This window comes from Syngnathoides biaculeatus, chromosome 10 (assembly GCF_019802595.1).
Source record: "Syngnathoides biaculeatus isolate LvHL_M chromosome 10, ASM1980259v1, whole genome shotgun sequence".
Classification (NCBI taxonomy): domain Eukaryota; kingdom Metazoa; phylum Chordata; class Actinopteri; order Syngnathiformes; family Syngnathidae; genus Syngnathoides; species Syngnathoides biaculeatus.
In genome coordinates this window covers 19,761,039-19,783,079 of record NC_084649.1, presented here as the reverse complement: position 1 = coordinate 19,783,079, position 22,041 = coordinate 19,761,039, and the positions used below count along the sequence as shown (strand labels likewise).

At 47.5% G+C, this 22,041-nt stretch overlaps 1 protein-coding gene across 3 annotated transcripts in view; it reads right to left on the bottom strand.

The window, feature by feature from the left end:
- Positions 1-22,041, bottom strand: part of LOC133507492 (rootletin-like) — a 35,823-nt gene that overhangs the window by 8,737 nt on the left and 5,045 nt on the right. For 2 of the 3 annotated variants that reach the window (XR_009796824.1, XM_061832567.1), the window contains exons 6-36: positions 21,934-22,017; positions 20,520-20,611; positions 20,263-20,428; positions 20,081-20,187; positions 18,671-18,898; positions 18,486-18,576; positions 17,447-17,533; positions 17,167-17,373; positions 16,692-16,891; positions 16,370-16,552; positions 15,967-16,111; positions 15,727-15,873; positions 14,092-14,322; positions 13,698-14,019; positions 12,697-12,866; positions 12,430-12,609; positions 12,013-12,147; positions 11,208-11,351; positions 10,733-10,971; positions 10,505-10,664; positions 10,261-10,428; positions 9,731-10,154; positions 9,161-9,324; positions 8,019-8,139; positions 7,771-7,934; positions 6,708-6,923; positions 4,954-5,178; positions 4,733-4,881; positions 3,013-3,217; positions 1,990-2,121; positions 629-802 (exon numbers count right to left, since the gene is read on the bottom strand). Coding sequence is in view for 2 of the 3 variants with exons in the window: in XM_061832567.1 (XP_061688551.1) it covers positions 629-802; positions 1,990-2,121; positions 3,013-3,217; positions 4,733-4,881; positions 4,954-5,178; positions 6,708-6,923; positions 7,771-7,934; positions 8,019-8,139; positions 9,161-9,324; positions 9,731-10,154; positions 10,261-10,428; positions 10,505-10,664; positions 10,733-10,971; positions 11,208-11,351; positions 12,013-12,147; positions 12,430-12,609; positions 12,697-12,866; positions 13,698-14,019; positions 14,092-14,322; positions 15,727-15,873; positions 15,967-16,111; positions 16,370-16,552; positions 16,692-16,891; positions 17,167-17,373; positions 17,447-17,533; positions 18,486-18,576; positions 18,671-18,898; positions 20,081-20,187; positions 20,263-20,428; positions 20,520-20,611; positions 21,934-22,017 (5,460 nt within the window). In the remaining variant the exon portion in view is untranslated. Of the gene's footprint in view, positions 1-628; positions 803-1,989; positions 2,122-3,012; positions 3,218-4,731; positions 4,882-4,953; positions 5,179-6,707; positions 6,924-7,770; positions 7,935-8,018; positions 8,140-9,160; positions 9,325-9,730; positions 10,155-10,260; positions 10,429-10,504; positions 10,665-10,732; positions 10,972-11,207; positions 11,352-12,012; positions 12,148-12,429; positions 12,610-12,696; positions 12,867-13,697; positions 14,020-14,091; positions 14,323-15,726; positions 15,874-15,966; positions 16,112-16,369; positions 16,553-16,691; positions 16,892-17,166; positions 17,374-17,446; positions 17,534-18,485; positions 18,577-18,670; positions 18,899-20,080; positions 20,188-20,262; positions 20,429-20,519; positions 20,612-21,933; positions 22,018-22,041 lie in introns of all 3 variants that reach the window. The other variant, XM_061832569.1, reaches the window with a different exon arrangement.

Genomic DNA, 22,041 nt, shown 5'->3' with positions numbered 1-22,041 from the left:
ACATCTATTTAAACACCAAAATGTCCAAACAAACCATAAAACTTCAATTCAAGAGAGTCTGCTAGCTTAATGCTCACAAACAATGCAAAATGCCAAAGATAGGCTAATGGAAATCAGCATAGACGGTGCGGTACTTCGAATAAAGCAGACGACTTTAACATGCAAGACAGCGACAATACTCAGGTGCAAATATTCTCTCTAAGTTGGGCACCTTCTCTGCTTCTTCTTCTTGCTCTTAATTACGCCGCATTACTTCGGGCGGACAATAGTGCCGCCCGCATCCTATGGTTCGATACTAATTTACCGTAATTCCCGGCCTACAGAACGCACCTGGTTACAAGCCTCGATACACAAAGAGTATAAGGCTAGCGTGGCGCTAATGTTAGCATGGCACTCGCATTAAACTCTGTGTACAGAGGTTTATAACCAGGTGCGCTACCGCTAGCACCACACCAACGGTAGTGCCGCGCTAATGCTAGCGCCGCATCACCACATAAACCGCACGGTTGAAAGAGTGCGAAAATAGCCGCGCCTTGTCGGCCGGAAATTACGGTCCACACCTCCGGGCTAATGAACCGCTACATGGTCAGTGACTTTATGAGAAGCTTCATCGCCTTGACGCCCGTACCTGCTCCTCCAGACCTTTGACCCGGTGCCGATGCGCGCGCTCCCTGGACCCCAGAGTCCTCTCCAGATCCCGGAAGCTGGCCCTCAGCCTCTCGGCCTCCTGCTGGGTCTCGTCACGCTGCCTGAGCAAACTTTCGCACGCGCTGTGGGATTGCTCCATGTCAGCCATCTGCGTCTACTCACACAATGTGGGAGGGGGGAGCAGACAATCGTTGGCATCAAAAGAGGAACGTGGGCTGACGACCATTAAGCACGTTAGAGGCTATAAAACAAAACAAACAAAAAAAAAGGGACGGATGACTTCATCCTTCGTGAGGGCTCGGGAGATTCAATGGGAAGCAGAAATTGGAGAAATGGGAACCAGGTACGGAATATATCGGGCAAATTTTTGTGCTCAGGGACTGCATTTTTTTTGGGGGGGGGGGGGGGGTTGGTTTAAAACCGACAGATGAATCGGGTTGAAAAAAGTAAAAATTAAAAAAAAAAAAAAAAAAAAAAAAGCTTAATGATACACCAAAGAGGCCCCCAAAAATACATAAAAAAAAAAAGAACATTTGTCCACCACTGCTATAATATGAGTTGAATGAAAAACAGTAGGGCGGAACAGTGGATCAGCTGGTAAAGCGTTGGCCTCACAGTTCTGAGGACCCAGGTTCGATCCTGGACCTGCCTGGATTGAGTTTGCATGTTCCCGCTGTGCCGGCGTGGGTTTTCTCCGGGTGGGCACTCCGGTTTACTCCCACATCCGCAAAACATGCAACATTAATTGGACGCTCTAAATTGCCCCTAGGTGTGATTGTGAGTGCGGCTGTTTGTCTTTATGTGCCCTGCGATTGGCTGGCAACCAGCTCAGGGTGTACCCCGCCTCCTGCCCGTTGGCAGCTGGGATAGGCTCCAGCACTCCCAGCAAACCTCTTGAGGATAAGCGGCAAAGAAAGTAGATGGAACACTAACAGCAGTCGTCCATCCATACAAAGCATGTCCCATTTCACACGAGCACGCACTGCGACCGCAAAAAAAATGCGTCGGTGGCTTTTGTCGGGCACTTTTGAAGTCTGGACAAAATTGACGGACAAATGGTTGACTGCTTCTGAGACACCCGCAAACGTCTGCCTCTCGCCTGCATTTCTTCTTTTAACCTACGAAAATGTAGTTTATCTGCTATTTATATTGTGTGTTTTTCTTTTTTTTTTTTTTGAGTCATTTAATTTTCTTATATATCTTTATGAATGAGGAACCCCCCTCCACCTCTCTCCCCCCCCCCACCACACACAAACAGCACTCTACCCCATCAACTTGGAGGTGCAGCGAATTCCCCCATCCCTACAAATGTCCGACGAAGGTCACTGATGCGTTTATCACCTGCAGCATGAGAATCTGCTGCTGGGCTTCCTGCAGCTCCTGTTCGGCCGTGTTCAGGGAGCGATCCAAACGGTTCCTCTCGGCCGAAAGACGCATGCTGCCCTCTTCGCTCTTCAGCTTCTGACGCTCCACCTAAGGAGAGATGCATTTAATTGACGTAACAACCAAAACGGCCAATTGCAGAGATGTACCTAAAATTTGCAATTGTAGAGAAAATGTTCAAGTTGCTGATGCTGCAGTAGTGCGAGAATGTCTTTGTTTTATTCACTCAAGTCCAACGAGCATATACAGTAAGGTAAGTTCAGTTCAGTAAGTTCTCGACCACAATCCGTTCCAGAAAAAACTTCGAGGAGTTCGAAGTTCGAAAACCAAATCAATGCTTCCCATTACAATGAATGGAAAAAGAAATAATCCATTCCAAGCCTAAAAAAATTTGTTTTTTTAAAACGTTTTTTTTAGCTTTTGCTGATAATAAACTGCATAGTAGAAATACATGTATAGTGTTAATACTTTGTATCATAAAATAATTGAAGAACTATATTTTTTGCTTAAAATGTATGCTTTAGTGGTACAGCGAGTAGCGACTCAGCCTCCAGCCTTGTAAACTTTTTTTTTCATCAACAAAAGTGCAGACTAAGTTTAAACAAGCAATGATAAGGAGGAAAAAAAGCTGCGCGCGATATGTTATTTCCGGATTTTTTCAGGGTGCGTTCGAATTGACAATAACAACAAACGTCGTGGGTGGGTCAGCTGCTTCCGCCGCACGCAATAAGTTATTTCCGGGTTTTTTCGGCTGCGTGGGAATTCACAAAAAAAAAGCTCGTCGTGGGTCAGCTGGTCTGGCCACGCGCAACACGTTATTTCCAGATTTTTTCCGGCGGCGTTCGAGTACCGATTTCCGTTCGAAAACCGATTTGTAGAAAAACAGAGACATTCGAAAACCGAGGTACCACTGTACTTTCTTAGTTTAGTTTGTATTGCATTGCATTGCATTGCATTGGATGACAGCCAGCAGACGCTAACCTTGTCAAGCGTATTCCTCAGGGCGTTCTTATCCTTCTCCAGCCTCACCGCCTGCCTCTCGGCGTCTTTCTTCTCAGTTTCCAGCATGGCCACGGCCCTCTGCAGAGCCCGCAGGCGCTCCTCCGCCACGGCCCGCTCCGTCTGCGCCGCCTGGGCGCCGCGCTGGGCTTCGGCGAGGCTGGCCGAGCGCTGCCGCAGAGCCTGCCGCACAACGGACGACAACACGCGACTGGTAGACAACATCTGAGTAGCGACCGGACTGTGGGCGAAACAAGTGGTCTCGAGAGCGAAGATCCGGAAACCGCACAAAACCTCTAAGTGGTCTCAGGTGTGTATAGCCCCAACTTTGGGATTAAAAAAAGTACACGCCCCACAATCAGCGGGACAACATCTAGATCACAGGTGTCAAACTCAAGCCCCGGGGGCCAAATCTGGCCGCAAAAGGAAATTATGGGAATCAACTTCCATGATTATGATTTAAAAAAAATCTGTACTGTAGTTTCAAATCGTCATATCATAAATGATACCATTGAGATATTGCAAGCAATATTCTGTGCCCATACAACAGCAATAGTTAAAAAAAAAAAAAAAACATTGACCTTGATTTGTTATTACAAATCTAGCTCATAAATTTCATCTGTAAAATATGACGTGAAAGATTTTCATGGTTTCACATTTAGAACGGCCAAAGTTCCCTCTGATTTTTTGACGCGTCTGAGCAAACAGCGCCCCCCCTTGACCACTGTGAGCAACATCAGACGTATGCACTGTGGTCAATCAGTGTCATCCATTGAAGTTACATGGCTCATTAAAAAAATTCAGATTATATTCCCCAAATTTTTAAGAACAATTTTGTGTTTTTGCTAACTTATACTGAAAATGTCAAACAAAAAAATACATTACAATACAAATACATACCAAGTCAACTATTAACTATAAATTTTTCATTCATTCTTTTTTAACCCCAATGATATCCCCGTCTGTTTTTCTTTGTGTAAAACTGAATTATTGCTTCTAGAATATTTTCGCAATGCATGTTGAAAGCTGAACGACGCTCCCAAACAGTTTTGGGGTTAATGTTATGTTGCCTCCTATATTCAAAATACAGAATTAGCTTTTTGTGCACTGTTTCATCTGTGCATTTATCCTTGATCAGGGTGTGCCAAGGTGGAATCTTAACATTATACACCATCTCATCCTGTACTTTCTACTTTGAGTTCAGACTGGACCTTTTTCACTCAAAAAAAAGAGAGAAAATCTCGTCCAGTTTCACCACATTTTCTTCAATTATTCACATACACTGGCGTTTGTAATTATGAGTGTACCCCTTTAAAATGGAGGGGGGCGGTGTCAGATAAACAAGGAAGTAGCACGTGTGGCCCGGTGTGGCCGAGCAGCAGTTCTTCATGAGAGGCAGTCTGCTGCTGTGTTAAAAAAAAGCTTGATAACGGCCCTCTGAGGGAAACCCTAACTACAACGTGGCCCGCGACAAAAATGAGTTGGACACCCCTGATCTAGATTGTTATGCTGACATTGAAATAGCCCAGTGAGGTGATTCCGAACCACTGAGAGCCACGGAAGGTCACCGAATGTGCCACAGGAATCGACCCTGAACGTCATAAACACACCTCCACCCGATTTGCTCATGTGTAAAATAAAGCCACAATTAAGTCTCGTTGGCTGTGACGCAATATTTGACGTAGCAAAGATGAGCTTCACCTCCTGGGTTTTGGTGAACTCGGCCTCCAGTTCTTGTCGCTGGAGCTGGCTCTGGTGCAGCTCACTCTGCACGCCGTGCACGCGCTCATTCAGGGCGGCCATGTTCCGCCTGGCTTCGCTCAGCGACGACCGGGATTCGTCGATCCGCTCCTGACGACAGCACGGGGCGCGGTCAGCACATCGGCGGCCTTTCCGTTCACCGTCGCTGTGATCGGCGCCCACCTGGAGGTGTTGTTTCTCCTGCTCGGTCATACTCAAAGCCTTCTGCAGGGCGGTCAAGCGGCTCTGAGCGCTGCCGTGAGCGCCCGCCAGTTCTTGCAGGCTCTGGTTGAGGGAGGCGTTCTTCTCCCGGAGCAGAGCTTCGTTTTCCTCGGCTTTGAGCAGGGACTGACTCAGCCGCTCCACTTCCGTCTGAAGCAGCGAAACTCGGCCTTCTCCTTCTGCGACCTGCAATTTGTACCCACACAAGAACTATAAATCCAGTCAATAGTCTTTTTTTTTTTTAACGGCAAAAGCATTCGCACCTTTTATTTTGCTTCATTGACTTAATAAAGCTGAGCTACGATTGCCCCACAATCCTCAAACAGGTATTAATTTGACATCCATCTATTACCCAAGTCGCTTATCCTCACAAGTGTCACGGGAGAGCCGGAGCCTAGCCCAGCTAGCTTCGAGCGAAAGGCGGACTACACCCTGAACTGGTCAGCAGTCCGTCGCATGGCAGATATCGACACCATCACTTCGCGGGAATCGATCCCACGCCAGCCGCACCAAAGCCAGGCGTGTGCACCACAACACCACAGGTCTCAAACTCAAGGCCCGGGGAGCCAGATCCGGCCCGCCACATGATTTCATGTGGCTCGCGAAGCCAAATCATCGGCGTCAAAATCTGTGTTTTTTTGTGAAAATATGTCCCAACATTTCAAATTGTCATATATCCCAAATGATAATGTTGAGATATTATGAGCATTTTTGTGTTACCAAACATGAACAATGGTTGAAAAACCCATCACACTTGATTTCTGATTGTAAAACTAGATCATAAATTTCATGTGTAAATATGATGAAGCGATTCGGGATTTCTATGGTTTCACCATTGCGGCCCTCTGAGGGAAATCGTAACTACAATGTGGCCCGGGACAAAAAATTAATTTGATGCCCCTGCGCTACACCATCAGTGACTCTTAAATTTCACTCAGTTTGGTACACATTTATTGATAGATGGAGGTGGGATTTAAACCCGGGTCCCTAGAACTGTCAGCCCAACGCTCTGCAGTTGCTCCACTGTGCCGCTAACTTGATAATAACGTTCAATAATTTGGAGTGGAGTAAAAGTCAAGTTTATCAATACACATAAATTCGAGTCATAAAGTCACATAATGCAAGGGAAAACATATTTAAGCTTGAACAAGATAAACTTAACGTGCATATTTCATTTGACGGAGAAAACAATTTAAAACCAAAATATGATGATAAAATATGATGCGCTGCAGTTTCAAACGGCAAGAACTCCATTAGTGAAAAAAACAAAAAGAACTAACCGATTTAGACGCTTCTTGTTATTGTGTCCATCCATCCATCCATTTTTTTAGCCGCTTATCCTCACAAGAGAATACTGGAGCCTATCCCAGCTATCAACGGGCAGGAGGCGGGGTACACCCTGAACTGGTCGCCAGCGAATCGCAGGGCACATGGAGACAAACAGCCGCACCCACAATCACACCTATGGGCAATTTTAGAGTATCCGATTAATGTTGCGCGTTTTTGGGATGTGGGAGGAACCCGGAGTGCCCGGAGAAAACCCACGCAGGCACGGGGTGAACATGCAAACTCCACACAGGCGGGTTCCAGGATCGAACCCGGGTCCTCAGAACTGTGAGGCCAAAACTTCACCGGCTGATTTCCCCGTTCCGCCTCTTATTATGTCATTCTTTGTCAATTATCAAAACGACAAGCGCCAAATTACGGGAGCGCACCTGTTTGAGCAGAGCGTCACGGCGATCGTGGGAGGCCTGGCTCTCGGCCTCCCGGTCCCCCAGGCTCAGCCGGATCCTCTGCAGCTCCCCCTCCAGACTCCGCCGTCCCACCTCGACCCGGGTGGCCCGCGCTTCGGACGCCTCCAGCGCCTCTCGCAGGCGCCTCCTGTCGGCCTCCAGGCGCACCTCTGCCGCTCGCTGCTTATCCAACTGGTCCTGAAGAGCAACGCGGTGGTCTGCGTTTAGGTTTATGAAAAACATTCGGAGGCATGCGAGGTTTTATCATGGTGACAGGAACATTTTTTTCATTTGTGACGCCCTTAAAGCTCCACTGTCATCCCTATAAACATTCTAAAATACATATTGTAATTTAAAATACACAACATTATTCACTTCAATGTCTATACAAAGAAAATAAACGTAAGCGCGTCATCCATGGGCAAAAAGGCTCTCGTCCTTTGCACCCGTGCGATCCGTTTTTCACGACGAACCTGGTCTTTTTTTTACAGGTACGAAGAGTAAATGCATCCTCCCGAGTGTTCGAACCATATCCAGCAATGCAACGAGCCGGCATTTTGGCTAAGAGTGGAACAACGAGCTAGCTTCCCACAGGTAAAACTAATGGAAACAAACGAGTCCGCCGGAGGGCGCTCCTGCCCTGTACGCCACTTCCTGCTTCCTGTCAAAAACAAATCCCTCGAAAGGATTTTCATGGTAGGAGTTACAAAAAGCCACATACATATAAAATCATGTTTTGTGGTAAAAAAAAAAAAAAAAAAACGGCTGCCATTTTTTTCATTCATAACATACTAAAAATCATGCATTTCATGACAGGGGACCTTTAAACAAATTGCTTTCAATCTGGTTGGTTCCACGATTCACGTTTTAGGTGGCATTCATCCATAATGTTCTTTTCATTCTTGCCGTTTTCTGGCATCACAGGCAGACACGAGGAGAGCTGGCATGAGACGGCGCAAGCAGTCTAAGCCCATCTGCTGCGGTTATTGTGTTATCTTCCTCATACGTTGTTGTTGATCAGCGGCCACAAGCGGAGCGCGCGTACCTGTGTGCGTTTCTTGTCGGCCTCACAGGCCTGCAGGACGCGCTCCAGCTCCTTCACCCTGTCAGTGAGCGTCCTCCTCTCTCTGTCGCCTCTCCTCACCGCCTCCTCCTGTTGGTGGAGCTGAAACTGGGCGTGCGTCAGACGCTCGTCCAGGCCTCGCTTGCCTGCCGCACACGGATACGCGTCGTATCGCTTGGGCGAATGTGAGATTAAAAGACGGCCGGCGTGACAAGTACACACGCGCACACCTTCTTGGTATTCTTGGAGGTTCTTTTGGAGCTGAGCGAGGCGAATCTGAGCCAAGTCTCGATCCCCCCTCAGCTCGTCCACCTCCCGCTGAATGGTCCCCAGCTGACACAGGGCGTCATCCTTTAACATAAAACGTCAATTACAACAACAACAAAAATTGAGCACTGACATTTTTTTGTTACTATTACAGTGAACCCTCGCATATTTGCTGTTTTTTTCCGTCCGGGCCAAAACCATAAATTCAATTTTGCCGTCTTGTGGAAACATGGAACCCAGGAACAAAGTCGAAGTGAATTGAGGAGCTTCATTTAGATCAGGGGTGTCAAACACTTTTTTTTTTTCTTTTTCTCGAGGGCCACATTGTTGTTCCAGTTTCCCTCAGAGGGCCGTTATGACTGTGGAACAAAAATGTTTAATCATCTCTTCATATTTACATAATCAATTTCCTAACTAGTTTTACAATCAGAAATCAAGGGTAATGTGTTTTACTATTACTGTTATTTACTATTCACGTTTGGTAACACAAAAATGCATGTAATATCACAACTTTATTATTTATGATATATGACAAGGCGGCACAGTGGCACAGCTGGTAAAGCGTTGGCCTCACATTTCTGAGGTCCCAGATTCGATCCCGGACCCGCCTGTGTGGAGTTTGCATGTTCTCCCCGTGCCTGCGTGGGTTTTCTCCGGGCACTCCGGTTTCCTCCCACATCCCAAAAACATGCAATTGTGGATTGTGAGTGTGGCCGTTTGTCTCGATGTGCTCTGTGATTGGCCGGCAGCCAGTTGAGGGTGCACCCTGCCTCCTGCCAGTAGACAACTGGGATAGGCTCCAGCACTCCACGCGAACCTCGTGAGGATAAGCGGCGAAGAAAATGGACAGATGGATATATGACAATTTGAAATTTTGGTACAGAGTTTTGCAAGAATCGTGAAAATTGACATTCTAGATTTGGCTTTGCAGGCCACATAAAATCATGCGGCGGGCCAGATCTGGGCCCCGGGCCTTGAGTTTGACACCAATGATTCAGATGAAAGGAGTGCTTTGTCACCATCTGGCAGTATCTAGAAGTTTGTAACGCCCCTGCCGTCTGCTAATAGCGGGGGAACACTGTACCAAATGAATTTTGCACTTTACGCGTTCTCTGTGTGCTTCACGGAGCTCCAGGAGGAAGTCCTTCAGACCACTTCGCAGAGAGTCCGTGTCCAGCTCTGACTGGGAAAGCGGGAGAGGGGCGCCTCCCCTCTCGGGGGAAACGGCTCTGGAGCCCAGCGTGTTGTCAGGGGTGCTGGTGTGAAATTCTGCAAGGATTCAATGCCACATTTCAACGGCTGAAAACGGAAAATAATTGACTTGCAGCATCCCAAAAACATGCATCGTACGTTAGTTGAGGATTCTACACTGCCCGTAGGTGTGAGCGGTTGTTTATTTATATGTGCCCTGCGATTGGCCGGCGACCAGTTCAGGGTGTACCCCGCCTCCTGCCCGTTGACAGCTGGGATAGGCACAAGCTCTCCCGCGACCTTTGTGAGGGTAAGCGGCTAAGAAAACGGATGGATGGGTTGTAATGCGTCTCAATAAATGTGATTATTGTTACACAATAATATTGAAGGCTTATTTCGGTAGCACTCAAAGGGCTGCTACCAACATGCAGAATAAAAACGTAGCCAGAATGTCGCGTACCATCAAAAAAAAGGCTGTTTCTACCTTTAGGGGGCGAGAGAGAGGAGCGTAGTGGCGAGTTGCTGTGACGGCGTGACATGGGGCTGGGGGACGCAGAGCTGCCTCCGGGACTCCTGCCCCTGACTCCCCTCCCCCCGGCGCCGATGCCCAGCGTCCTCGTCAGCGCCGACTGCAGGCCGCTCAGACGGAATTCCAGGTCCCTCCTGGAGGCCTCGGCCCGCGTCAGCTCCGCCTCGGTGGCGGCCAGCCGGCCTTGGGCTTCGCTCAGCTGCAGGCTGTACGCGCCGGCCGAGTCCTGGGCCGCCTGCGTGCGCAGCGACAGGTGCTTGGCTTCGTCCTGCAGCTTCTTCTCGCAGCCTCGGGCTTCCTGGAGCTGCGCGGTCAGCTCCCTCTCGCAGACCCGCCAGCCGGACTCGGACTCGGCCAGCTGCTTCTGAACCAGTGTGAGCTGAGGAAAGAAAAAAAAAAAAAAAAAAGTATGATTTGTCTACTTTGTTGTTCATTTTTCTTATCGATTTGCTGTTGCTCTTTTGTCCTGATTTGCATATGGTCACCTCTCTCTTCAGGGAGTCCCGAGCACTTTCGGCTTCGGATAACTTGTGCTTGAGGCCAAAAACCTCCTTGCCTCTGTCCTCCTCCCGCTGCTCTTCCAGTGACAAGCGCGTCTGCAGCTCTGCCAGCTCCCTGCCTTTCTGCTCCTTCTCCCCATCCAAGACTTTCAGCTGCAACCCCGCAAACACGACAACTTGTCCACAGTGGCTTCGCCGCAATCACGCAACAATTGTTCCGGCTTTTCACCTGTCTGCGCAGCTCCTGCAGTTCCCGTCGCGCCTCCAGCCGTGAACGCTCCACTTCCCTAAGGCAGCTGCGCAGCTCCGTCACCTCCTTCTGAGCGGACAAAAGATTCTCCTGCAGCACGGCCAGCCTCTGCTCCTTCTCCTCGCACTGTCGCTTCACGCTGGCAGGCACAAACGCGTGAGGACGAGAACGTTACCTCCGTTTGTGCCGTTGAGAGCGCTCGCTCACCTGATCCTCTCGGTCTCGGCCCCTCGGAGGGCTTCCCGCAGCTGGCAGTTGGACTGGCTGAGGGTGTCTCGCTCCTTGGAGACCTCGCCCAGGCTGCGCCGCAGTTCTGTCCCCTCCCTTCTGTAGGTTTCCGCTTCGTCCTGGACTTGGCTGAGACGGCGCTCCGCTTCCAGGGCGCTTCGCCGGAGCTCGTCTCGACCCTCCTCGCTGGCGGCGAGAGAAGCTCTGCAATTGTCGAGCTGGAAAGATAAGGGGCCAGTCAGAAGTTGTTATTCATTTCGCCAGGTGGGTACATAAAATTTACGGTTTGTGTTGATTGTCTTTGAGCAATCCAGTTATTTGAATGAGTTGGCAGGACAGCTATTTCCCAAAGTGGCACCGGTTGCTTGGGAACACTTGTTCCCCTTATTTGACTTGACTGAAACTGTGACTTGAAACAGACGTGCGTGTTGAACATGGCTCCAAACTCACGCACCTCTTTGACGGCACCGTCAGCACGTGACTGAGAGTCGGCGAGAGTCTCCCGGAGACTTTGAAGATCCCTTTCGTGAAGAGCAGACGCGTCGTCCAGCTGCGACCGAAGCGCCTGCAGCTCACTTGTTAAAGCGCCGACTCTGGCCTGCAACGTAAATAAATAAATAGCTTTTCGGAAACACAACAGTGACGGGGGATAACAATTCTACAATGTTCTCTTTATTATTTTGTTTGTACTTTGCAGATGATAATACCGCATACCGTAATTTCCGGCCTACAAGCCGCGACTTTTTTCACACGCTTTCAACACAGCGGTTTATTTGGCGATGCGGCTAATTTGTGCAAGGAGGGCACTCGAGCGGAAAAGGTAAGAATGAGACCGGTGGAATATATGTGCCGAGGAAGTGACTTTTAGCGGTCCTGTTACCGCTGCGCTGGCGCTGTGCTATCGTGTTGCTGCTGTGTTACTGGCGTATCTGTGATATTTACCGGTAAGTTTTATCTTAACCGGCCCTGTTAGCCTTAGCGCGGCACTTAACTGGCTCTGTTAGCGTTAGCGCGGCGCTAGCGTTAGCACAAGCGTTAAAATTCTTTTTGTGGACTGTTTTTCTTTGTAAATATCTCATGTTTCAATGTGGGCACTTGCGGCTTTTACACTGCTGCAGCGTACGTATGTACCAAATAGTATTTCCTTTACAAATGTACTCGGTGAGGCTTGTAACCCGGTGCGCTCTGGAGGCCGGGAATTACGGTAAATACAATTTATCATTGCACAGCGGTACGCAGACCGTACGGTAACGTTTCACCTGTTCCTGCTCTTTGAAGAGGGCCGCTGCCCGGGCCCTGCGCTCGGCCTCGAGGGTCAAGGCCGACAGCTCGGCCTGCAGACCCGACACTCGGTCACACAGCGCCGCTTTCTCGGCTTCTTTTAGTGACAGCGCCTGGAAAGATGGAAATACAGCGCCGCCTTGACTTTCAATTTGAATTTGTTCTGCGACAGCGACATTTGTAAATCAAAACACAAATCGTCTTTTCCTATTAAAATGAATGCAAATGGCATCGATCCGTTCATATCAGGTCTTACAATTGTGCTTCTGGATCAATAGATGAAAATTATCACATATATCGCTTCACCAGTCCACGCTCATGCTCCAAACGCCCAAAACATTTTCCAAATCAGAATGCTTGTAGTCATCATTATGTGTCCCGACTGTGACTCAAACCTGTTGTTTCTCATTTTCCGCCTGTAGTAGACTCTGATCTCGATCATGGAGGAGCGTCCTCAGATCACTCTGCAGCTCCTCTTTCTCTCGCTGCGCTTTGTGAAGCTCTTCTTCCAACTGCTGCCTCTGCTTCCTCAGAGCGCTGTCATGAGCCAGCGTGAGGCTTTGTCGCAGGGCTTCCTGCCAAAGAAGAAGGGATCAGTCGCCACCGCAAATGTGATACTGAGGATGTGCAATAAAAATGCAGATGGTTGCGAATGAGCTCACCTTTTCCGTGACAAGTTTCTCCACTTCCTCCCGATGTTCGCACGTGGCCTTGCGCAGAGCTTGCTGGGCCTCCAGGTGTGCCGCATTCAGGGTGTGAGTCACAGCGTGTTTCTCCTTCTCAGACTGGGCCAGTGCGCTCTCTGCCTCGGAGCGTGCGCGCCGCAGCTCAGCTATAAAAAAAATAAATACATAAAAGGTGAAGTCTATACCTGCTTACAGTGGAAGGTCGCAATCTGCCAAGCAACAGTGCACGTAATCTGTTACAGCGAACATGCAATTTACAGGCTACTACCGTAATTTCCAGCCTACAGAGCACACCTGATTATAAGCCTCACCCAGTACATTTCGAAAGCAAATACCGTTTGGTACATACATAGGCCGCACCTGTGTAAAAGCCACGAGTGCCCACATTGATCCCGAAGTTGAAACGCGAAATATTTACAAAGAAAGATGGTACACAGAAAGAGTTTTCAAAGTTTTAATACCTTAGCTTAGCTTAGCTTAAAATTGCAACAACATGGTAGCACGAAGTGGGCTGGTAAAAAAAAAAAAAAAAAAAAAAAAACATACCTAAATCACTGAGACGTGACTGTTACACAGCAGCAACGTGCTACCGCAGTGCTAACGCTAGCACGGCACTAACAGGGCCACTTAAAAAAGACATCCGAGTAAAAATCACATTGACAAGGCAGTAATACAGCAACAGGCTAGTGCAGAGCTAACAGGGCCGGTAAAAAAAAAAAACATACTGGTAAAAGTCACTTCCTCGGCACATATATTCCACCGATGTCACTCTTACCTTTTCCGCTTGAGTGCCCCCTTGCGGCCGTTAGAAAAAAAACAAATTAACCGCATCACCGCATAAACCGCAGGGTTGAAAGCGTGTGAAAAAAAGTCGCGGCTTATAGGCCGGAAATTACGGTATTTGGGATCTTGGAAAATCAGGCGCTTAAACAGATCTTGAGAACAAAAAAACTGTTCATTTTCTGATCATCGTTCACCTGTTGCTGTGTCTGTGCGCACTCGAAGGTTTTGGTTGTCCGCTGCGAGCTGCTCCCGGCGAGACTCCACCTGAGCAAGCTGATGCTGCGCCTCAAACAGAGCAGTCTCCAGGGACTCACGCTCAGACCTGGAAGCGGAGAGTTCTTCCGACAGCGCGTTGTTTTCTCTCTCGGACGCCGTGAGCTGAACTAAAAGAGATGCTTTGTCTCTGGCCAGCTCCGCCCGTCCGCGCCCGGCCTCCTCCAAGGCCGCTTCGTTCCGCTGGCCCTCTCCTCTGGCGAGGCTTAGCTCAGAACCCAAGGAGGTCACCTCAGCGCAGAGCTGACAACGAGGACCAAGCAGATAACAAATAAACAAAAGTCTCACCGATCGGACAGGCAAAAGCCGCCGTACCTGTGTGACTTTCTCTTGCAGCTTAAGTCTCTCGGCCCTGAGACTCTGGAGCTCGGCCTCCATCCCCACACGGGTCAGCTCGGTGTCCTGCAGGGACTGCTTCAGAGTGACGCGAGCAGAGTCCAGCTCCATCCGGTCCTGCTCCATCCGGACCAGCTCGTCTCTGATGGTCAGCTTCTCCTGCTCGGCCTCGCGTTTCTGAATCTGCAGCAGGGCCTTCTCCTCCTCCAGCTATTGACAGAGTCCAAACGTGAAAAAAGGGACACAATTGATAATCCACGGGGTGGGCAATCCGGACTGCCACAGGGCGGCATTTGATTTTTAAAGCGGACAGATGGGCCAAGACGTTCATAGATGAAAGAAGAAAAAAAAAAGTGCAGTTTAATGTAAAATTGTTAATTTTCTTCATGAAATGATATTGTGATCTAATGAATGTACAGTAAAGAAAATAAGTATTTGAACACCCTGCTATATTGGAAGTTCTCCCAGTTAGAAATCATGGAGGGGTCTGAAATGTTCATTGTAGGTGCACGTCCACTGTGAGAGAGATCATCTAAAAAGAAAAATCCAAGGTGACTGTTGGTAATACACTCAGACGTCATGGTTTGAAATCACGCATGGCACGGAAGGTTTCCCTGCTTAAACCAGCACGTCAAGGCCCGTCTTAAGTCTGGCAATAACCATTTGGATGATACAGAGGAGTCATGGGAGAAATTTTTGTGGTCAGATGAGACCAAAATTGAACTTTTTGGTTATAATTCCCCTGACCGTGTTTGGAGGAAGACGAATGATGAAATCCATCCCAAGAACACCGTCCCAACTGTGAAGCATGGGGTGGTAGCATCATGCTTTGGGGGTGTTTTTTCTGCACATGGGACAGGATGACTGCACTGTATTCAGGAGAGGATGACCGCGGCCTTGTATTGTGAGATTTTGGGGAACAACCTCTTTAACTCAGTCAGAGCATTCAAGATGGGTCGTGGCTGAATCTTTCGACATGACGATGACCCGAAGCACACAGCCAGGAAAACCAATGAGTGGCTCCGTAAGAAGCATATCAAGGTTCTGGCGTGGCCTAGCCAGTCTCCAGACCCAAACCCAATAGAAAATCTTTGGGGGGAGCTGAAACTCTGTATTTCTCAGCGACAGCCTGGAAACCTGTCTGATCTAGAGAAGATCTGTGTGGAGGACTGGGCCACAATCCCTCCTGCAGTGTGTGCAAACCTGGAAACGTTTGACCTCTATAATTGCAAACAAAGGCTACTGTACCAAATATTAACATTGGTTTCCTCAGGCGTTCAAATACTCATTTGAAACTGTATCACAAATCTGTTAAAAAAAAAAAATAATAATAATACATTGTGATTTCTGGATTTTTCTTTTTAGATGATCTCTCTCTCTCGCAGTGGACATGCACCTACAATGAAAATTTCAAACCCCTCCATGATTTCTTAGTGGGAGAACTTGCAGTATAGCAGGGTGTTCAAATACTTGTTTTCTTCACTGTATATAACTTATTCACCAATATTTAGACTTCACTTACAATAAATCAATTATTTAATGATACATTAATTAAAAATGAAAAAAAAAAACAACAACAATGTTTTTCATATGTTCTATTGTAATGTGTTCTACCTGAAGGATGTAAGTGTTAAGGTCGATTTTATCTTGGGACAGCGCCTCATTCATGTTGCCCATTTTGGCCAAAGAGTCCTTGAGCGCCGCATCCTCAGACTGGAGTTTATTGATCAGTAGAGAGAGTTCTGCATTGCTGCTCTCAGCCTGCGGGTGGGGAAACAGCACTCAGAATTATGGTCACTATATGTAAAAACTCAAATAAAATGACCCAGTAATGTACCGGCACACGCTTGTTACCTGAGTGAGCGCTTCAGAAAGTTGGGCTCTCTCCTTCTCCAGCAACTGCTTCTCGACCTCCGCCTGCTGGTGAGTCTCCCTCACTGCAGACAGCTCGCCGCGCTGGGCAGACGCTCGGCTTTCGCTCTGGTCCCACTGCTTCTGACTAAAAGTGCACACAAATACATAAAATGGGCGCCAAAAAAAACTTGCTGAATGGTTTTCAGGCTTTGGACACTCACACATTGAGTTTTGTTGATTAGCATGAGCTGACGGCTACAGCGGTGTCACGTATATGCGCACAGTACAGTTTTAGCACGGTATGCTTATATTCCATTTTCACGGGAGCCGGAGAGGATTGGGAGACTTCGCGGATTATTCTGCGCATCGGCAATGCCGACTCGCTTTCAAGTAGCCGACTTACATCCTCTGGACCTCAGCCTTTGCCCGGTCCCTCTCCTGGACGGCAGCCTCCTTCTCCTCCCTCTGGCGGTCTTTCTCCCGCTGCGTGGATGTCAGAATCAGCTGCAGCTTCTCAAAGTCCATCTGCAGAGTCTGACTGCCGCTCTGAGCTGCCTTTGTGGTCTTCTCCAAGCTAATTTTCTCACTGATGAAACAGCGAAATATAAAGAAATTATCATTTTAAATAAAATCTAGACTGGTTTGTAAAGTCAGTGAACGGTTTGAGGTAACAAGGGTGAGGGGAGTGTGGATTCAGACTTGGCACTGGTTAGAAACGTGTGAACCTGGCCAGGGTGTCTCTCTCCTGTCTCAGGCGGTCCTTCTCTCGCTGCGAAGTCTCTTTGTCCCGCAGGGCAGCGTCTCGCTCCCGCTGCAGCATTTGATGACGTTGATCCGCTTCTCTTTTGGCCGAATCGGCCTCGGCTAGCTGCTTTCGTAACTGCTGTACGGAGGACTGCGCAGAGAGCAAACGTCCTCGAGTATCCTGTTAGGAAAAAAAATAGATGATGTTAAATTAGAATTTGAATCTTAAATAATTGGGAATTTTCACATATTGTGGCCATTCAAAACAAGCAGGCACAGCGCAATAAATCTGAATCAGTGACTCAAATGTTCCAGGCCCACCTGCTATGGGTAAAAATCTACACTAGTGAGAGACCTTATTAAAAAAATAATAATAATTCTTTATGTTTGGAGATCTCCTGAATGTGTACAAGTGTACCTAATGTTGTGGGGAGTGAGCGTATATCACCACGTCACCTGCAGCTGTAGTGTCTTGTGTGTGACGGCCGAGCGTAGCGCTGAAAGGGTCGCCTCCGGGGGGTGGGACGGCGAGGTGAGCTTCGAGGGGGAGGATGACCTGCGAGGAGCAGCGGCGGGGGAGGAGCTGTGGATAAAGGCCAGCAGAGGGGCAGCAGAGTTGTCCTGGTCCGCCTCCGAAGACGAGTCAGCGTCTGTCAACACAGTCTAGAAAAGAAAAAAACGTGATGATCTCCATTTTAATGGTGTGATTACAAGGTCATATCTGTGGCAAATTCACCTGAGCGATGTCCCGCAGTGTGTCCAAGAGCGTCTCGGTGTGAGCTCTCATCAGCTGCATGTCGCTGCCGTCATTGCTGCTCTGCTCCTTTAGGCAAAATAAGCAATGGAATAACAATCAAACATCCTGCATCAGATATTCGGCTGTTACAAGAGAACAACCCTTAGTTTTGGATTATCATATAAGTATACAAGGTTAATTTCTCAAGTATAATGCGTCCTGAAGTATAATGCGCACGCCCAAAGTTGACTTAAAAAAAAAAAAATCTGGAAAACCCTTCTACCAATGTACAATGCACACCGCCAATTCGCCGCTACCCATATGCTCACAATATTAGGAATGATCTGTATTTATATTTTGTTAGGTTTGTACTTGTATTGTTCTGTCTGTACAAAAATCATGTGCGCTCTCCCGTTTTTTCTTTTTTTTTTTTTTTTCAATGTGCCCATAACGCTCGTACTACGTTGTTTTGATACCTACCTGAAGCAATTGAGGCGAGCTATCGTTGTTTCGGACTGCGGCGCTACATCCGGATTGCCGGCGTCATCGGCACGAGTGATGACATTTCTTTTAAAAGCAGCTGCACAACTAGAGGTCGTAGTCGATCATTTTTTTGTCTTGGTTTAAGTTCAAACAAACTCACTGGCAGGCGTTACTGATCTTTAGCGCGGTAGCAAGAAGAATGCTACACTAACAATCGTAAAATTAAAGTTCCCCGGGGGCGCACATGACCATCAAGACATCAAACATCATATTGAAATGTATATGTACACATTTTTTTACCACTCTATATACCTGTATACGACTATACGATGTGGTTGTATTTTTTCTTTTTCATCCATACCTATATATAACGCGCTCTATTAACTTTCAGAAAATATTTTGGGAAAAATTAGCATGCCATTTTCGAGAAATTACGGTAATTTGTAGAAATAAACATTATTTTAAAAATACGTTTTTATTTCTACCAACCTGACTACTAATGGCAGGGAACAGGTCTCACTTTTCAGCAACAATACTGTAGCTATTGTCCACTCACCTCGAGCCTCCTGGACAGAAGGACGAGTTCTCTCTCCTTCTCCTCAATTTTGCCCTTCAGTCTTTCCCCCTCACGCACCGAGTCCGACAACCTTTCGTTTGGGACACATAATGAGTCATTTAATCATGTAAATCTGCGAGAGGTGGTTCGTCACTGCTGGTGGTCGCTTCAGAGCAGCCTCCGACCTGAGGTTGAGCTCGCTTCTCTCCGCGTCGGTCCTGGCCTGAAGGTTCATCATGTCGGACACCCGTTCCCTCAGTTGCTGCTCCAGTTGGAGCCTGAGAGCCTTCTCGCGCTCCAGGGCCAGGGCGGCTCCTCCCTCTCTGGAGTGCAGCGTGGCAGACAGACCCGTGCAGGACACCTGAGCGGAGTGCGACGCCTGAGCCAGCTCGTTACGCATCTCTGACAAGTCTCTGTTGGATGGGGAGAGCGGGACAGAGGTGGGAATGGGGGTGAGGGGTCTCATTCACATCCATCACCCATCTGTGGATGTGTCACTCCATCTGACATCTGACATCCATCATCTGTCCATTGACATACAAATCCAGAATTTGTCCTCCATCTCTATGCATCCATCCATTAGTGCATCTGTCCATGTAACCATATGTCAGTCTATTCGTTCATCACACCATCCACCCTTTCACGATCTGATCCATCAATGCAACTGTCTGGTTAACCGACACACATTTATTCTGATATCCATCCAGGATTTGTCTACCAATCCATCCAACCATCCATCCATTTGTCAAGCTTTCAATCAATCCATCCATCCATCCGATAACCCACCTCACTATCTACCCATCCATTTATTAATCAATGGAACTGTCCAACCACCAATCCAGCCATCATTTGTCCACCCATCTTCTCATCCATTCATCCATCCGTGCACTGCTCCTTCTACCAATTCATTATCGCATCTGTTATCTACCCATCCATCCATAATCTGTCCATTATCGTCATCCACCCATGCATCCACTCAATCAGTACACTTGTCCAGCTACCAATCCATCCATCATCACACTTGTCCAGCTATCAATCAATCAAATCAATCAATCCATCCATCAATCCATCATTACATTTGAACAGCTACCAATCCATCCATCCATCCATCCATCCGTGCACTTGTCCAGCTACCAATCGATCGATCCATCCATCCAATTAGTACACTTGTCAGGCTACCAATCAAGCCATCCATCCACTCAGTCAGTACACTTGTCCAGCTACCATTCTGTCCATCCATCCATCCATCCATCCATCCATCCATCCATCCATCCATCAGTACACTTGTCCAGCTTCCAATCCACCTATCCATCAATCCATTCATCCATCCATTACACTTGTACAGCTACCAATCCATCCATCTGTCCGTCCATCCATCCATCCATCCATCCATCAATCATTACACTTGTCCAGCTACCAATCAATCCAGCCATCCATTCATCCATCCACTCAATCATTACACTTGAACAACCCATCCATCCATCCATCCATCCATCCATGAGCAGATTTGTCTCCATTCACCAGTGCATTCGCTAACCCATCCTTCCATCAGTGTAGTAGTCTTTCCATCTTGCCACCCATGGCCATCAACATACCTTTCAGTGGCACTCTTCAGGTCACAGACGTGCCTGCGGAACCCGACCACTTGGCGCCACAGAGTCAGCAGGCGGCTGTGCTCGCTGCTAAAGTAACTATGGAAAGACTGAGAGGAGAATCACAGTTTTAGTAACAAAACATCACTTTATCGCAAAAAAGCAAACGTGCATCCATGTGCCACCTCTTCCTCTCTCCTCCAGTCAGACTCCTTTTGTTCCAGCTCTTCTCGGGCTTTGGTCCAGTCAGTAGTGAGCCGGCGGATGTCCTGGCCGAGAGCCTCATTGGCCAAACTGGTCTGCTCCAGCTGCTCCCTCAGCATGGCATTGACCGCGGAAAGACTGCTGCTTCTGAAAATAGACCGAGGAGCAACATTATGACGATGTGCAAAGAAAATGCAAAGCAACAAACGCCTAAATGGAGTTTTTAAAGACCACCGACCGCTGCTGTTCCTCTTCCAGACGGATTAACGCATCCTCCAGGTTGCTGCTCGATTCCGCTGGGCAGCGACCATTTGAAGTTTCACTGGAATCCTAAATGGGAAAACAAAATGTGGTTTTACTTGTGCCGTCATCTGCATTGCTCAATTTTGGGTATATTGAGGGCAAAGCCAGCAATTGAGACTATTTCAATCATTTCAGCACCAAACTATGCATCTTGTATTTATACAGAAAGATAATTCCATAATTCATTGTAAATTTTACAGTAAGGCAGAAGGCCATTTTCCTCTAAAATGTCATCAAAAATTCCAGGGAGCGTTGCCATTATGTGCAATTCTTTTCTTGCCCCCTGTTGGCAGTTTGCATTGAGCCGTAAGAACTCTGCCTAGCAACAAGTGGCAACTTGTGGTGTGACCAGACAGATAAACAATAATTGCAAATAATTGTGAAGTTTTGTTATGAAGATTGAGCTTTGGGTTGGCTAGGGCACAGGTGTCAAACTCAAGGCCCGGGGGCCAGATATGGCCCGCCACATGATTTTATGTGGCCCGCAAAGCCAGATCTAGAGTCTCAATTTCCATAATTCTTGTAAAAATCAGTGCTAAAATTTAAAATTGTCGTATGTCATAAATGATAAAGTTGAGATATTACAAGCATTTTTGTGTGACCAAACACGAATTACCCTTGATTTCTAATTCCAAAATTAGTTCATAAATTGATGATATAAATATGATGAGATGATTAAATATTTTTCTTCCACAGTCATAGCCCTCTGAGGGAAACCGCAAGCTCAATGTGGCCTGCAACAAAAATGAGTTCCCTGGTCTAGAGGATGAATAAAACAAAATTGTAATATTTTTAATTTACTTAACTTTTATCACCCAGGTATTTAAAAAAAAAAAAACATTCGATTTTAAGCACTGTTGATGAATTAATTTTGGTAATTCTAAGTGGCACAGTGGAACAGCTGTAGAGCGTTGGCCTCACAGTTCTGAGGACAGGGTTCAAATCCCGGCCTTGCCTGTGTGGAGTTTGCATGTTCTCCCTGTGCCTGCGTGGGTTTCCTCCGGGTACTCCGTTTTCCTCCCACATCCCAAAAACATCCAAGATTAATTGGAGATTCTAAATTGCACCTAGGTGTGATTGCGAGTACGATTGGTTGCTTGTGTCTATATGCCCTGCGATTGGCTGGCAGCCGCTTCAGGGTGTATCCCGCCTCCTGCCTGATGACAGCTGGGTTGGGCTCCAGCACTCCCGCGACCCTTGTGAGGATAAGCGGCTCAAAAAATGGATATTCCTAAACTTGCCTAGGACATAGTGACTCAAATATTCAGATTTCAAATGATGTGCATTTTTATACAACCCGTATAAAGGAAAAAGAAAAAGCCAAAAGAAGTGTGGAATCAGCTGCTTACACTCAGTCTGGGTTTGTCAAACTCTGCTGACTTCTGCTGCAGCATCTGCTCCAGATCTCCACACCTCTTTTTGTACTGAAGCACCTAAAGTGACAGAACGTGAATGAG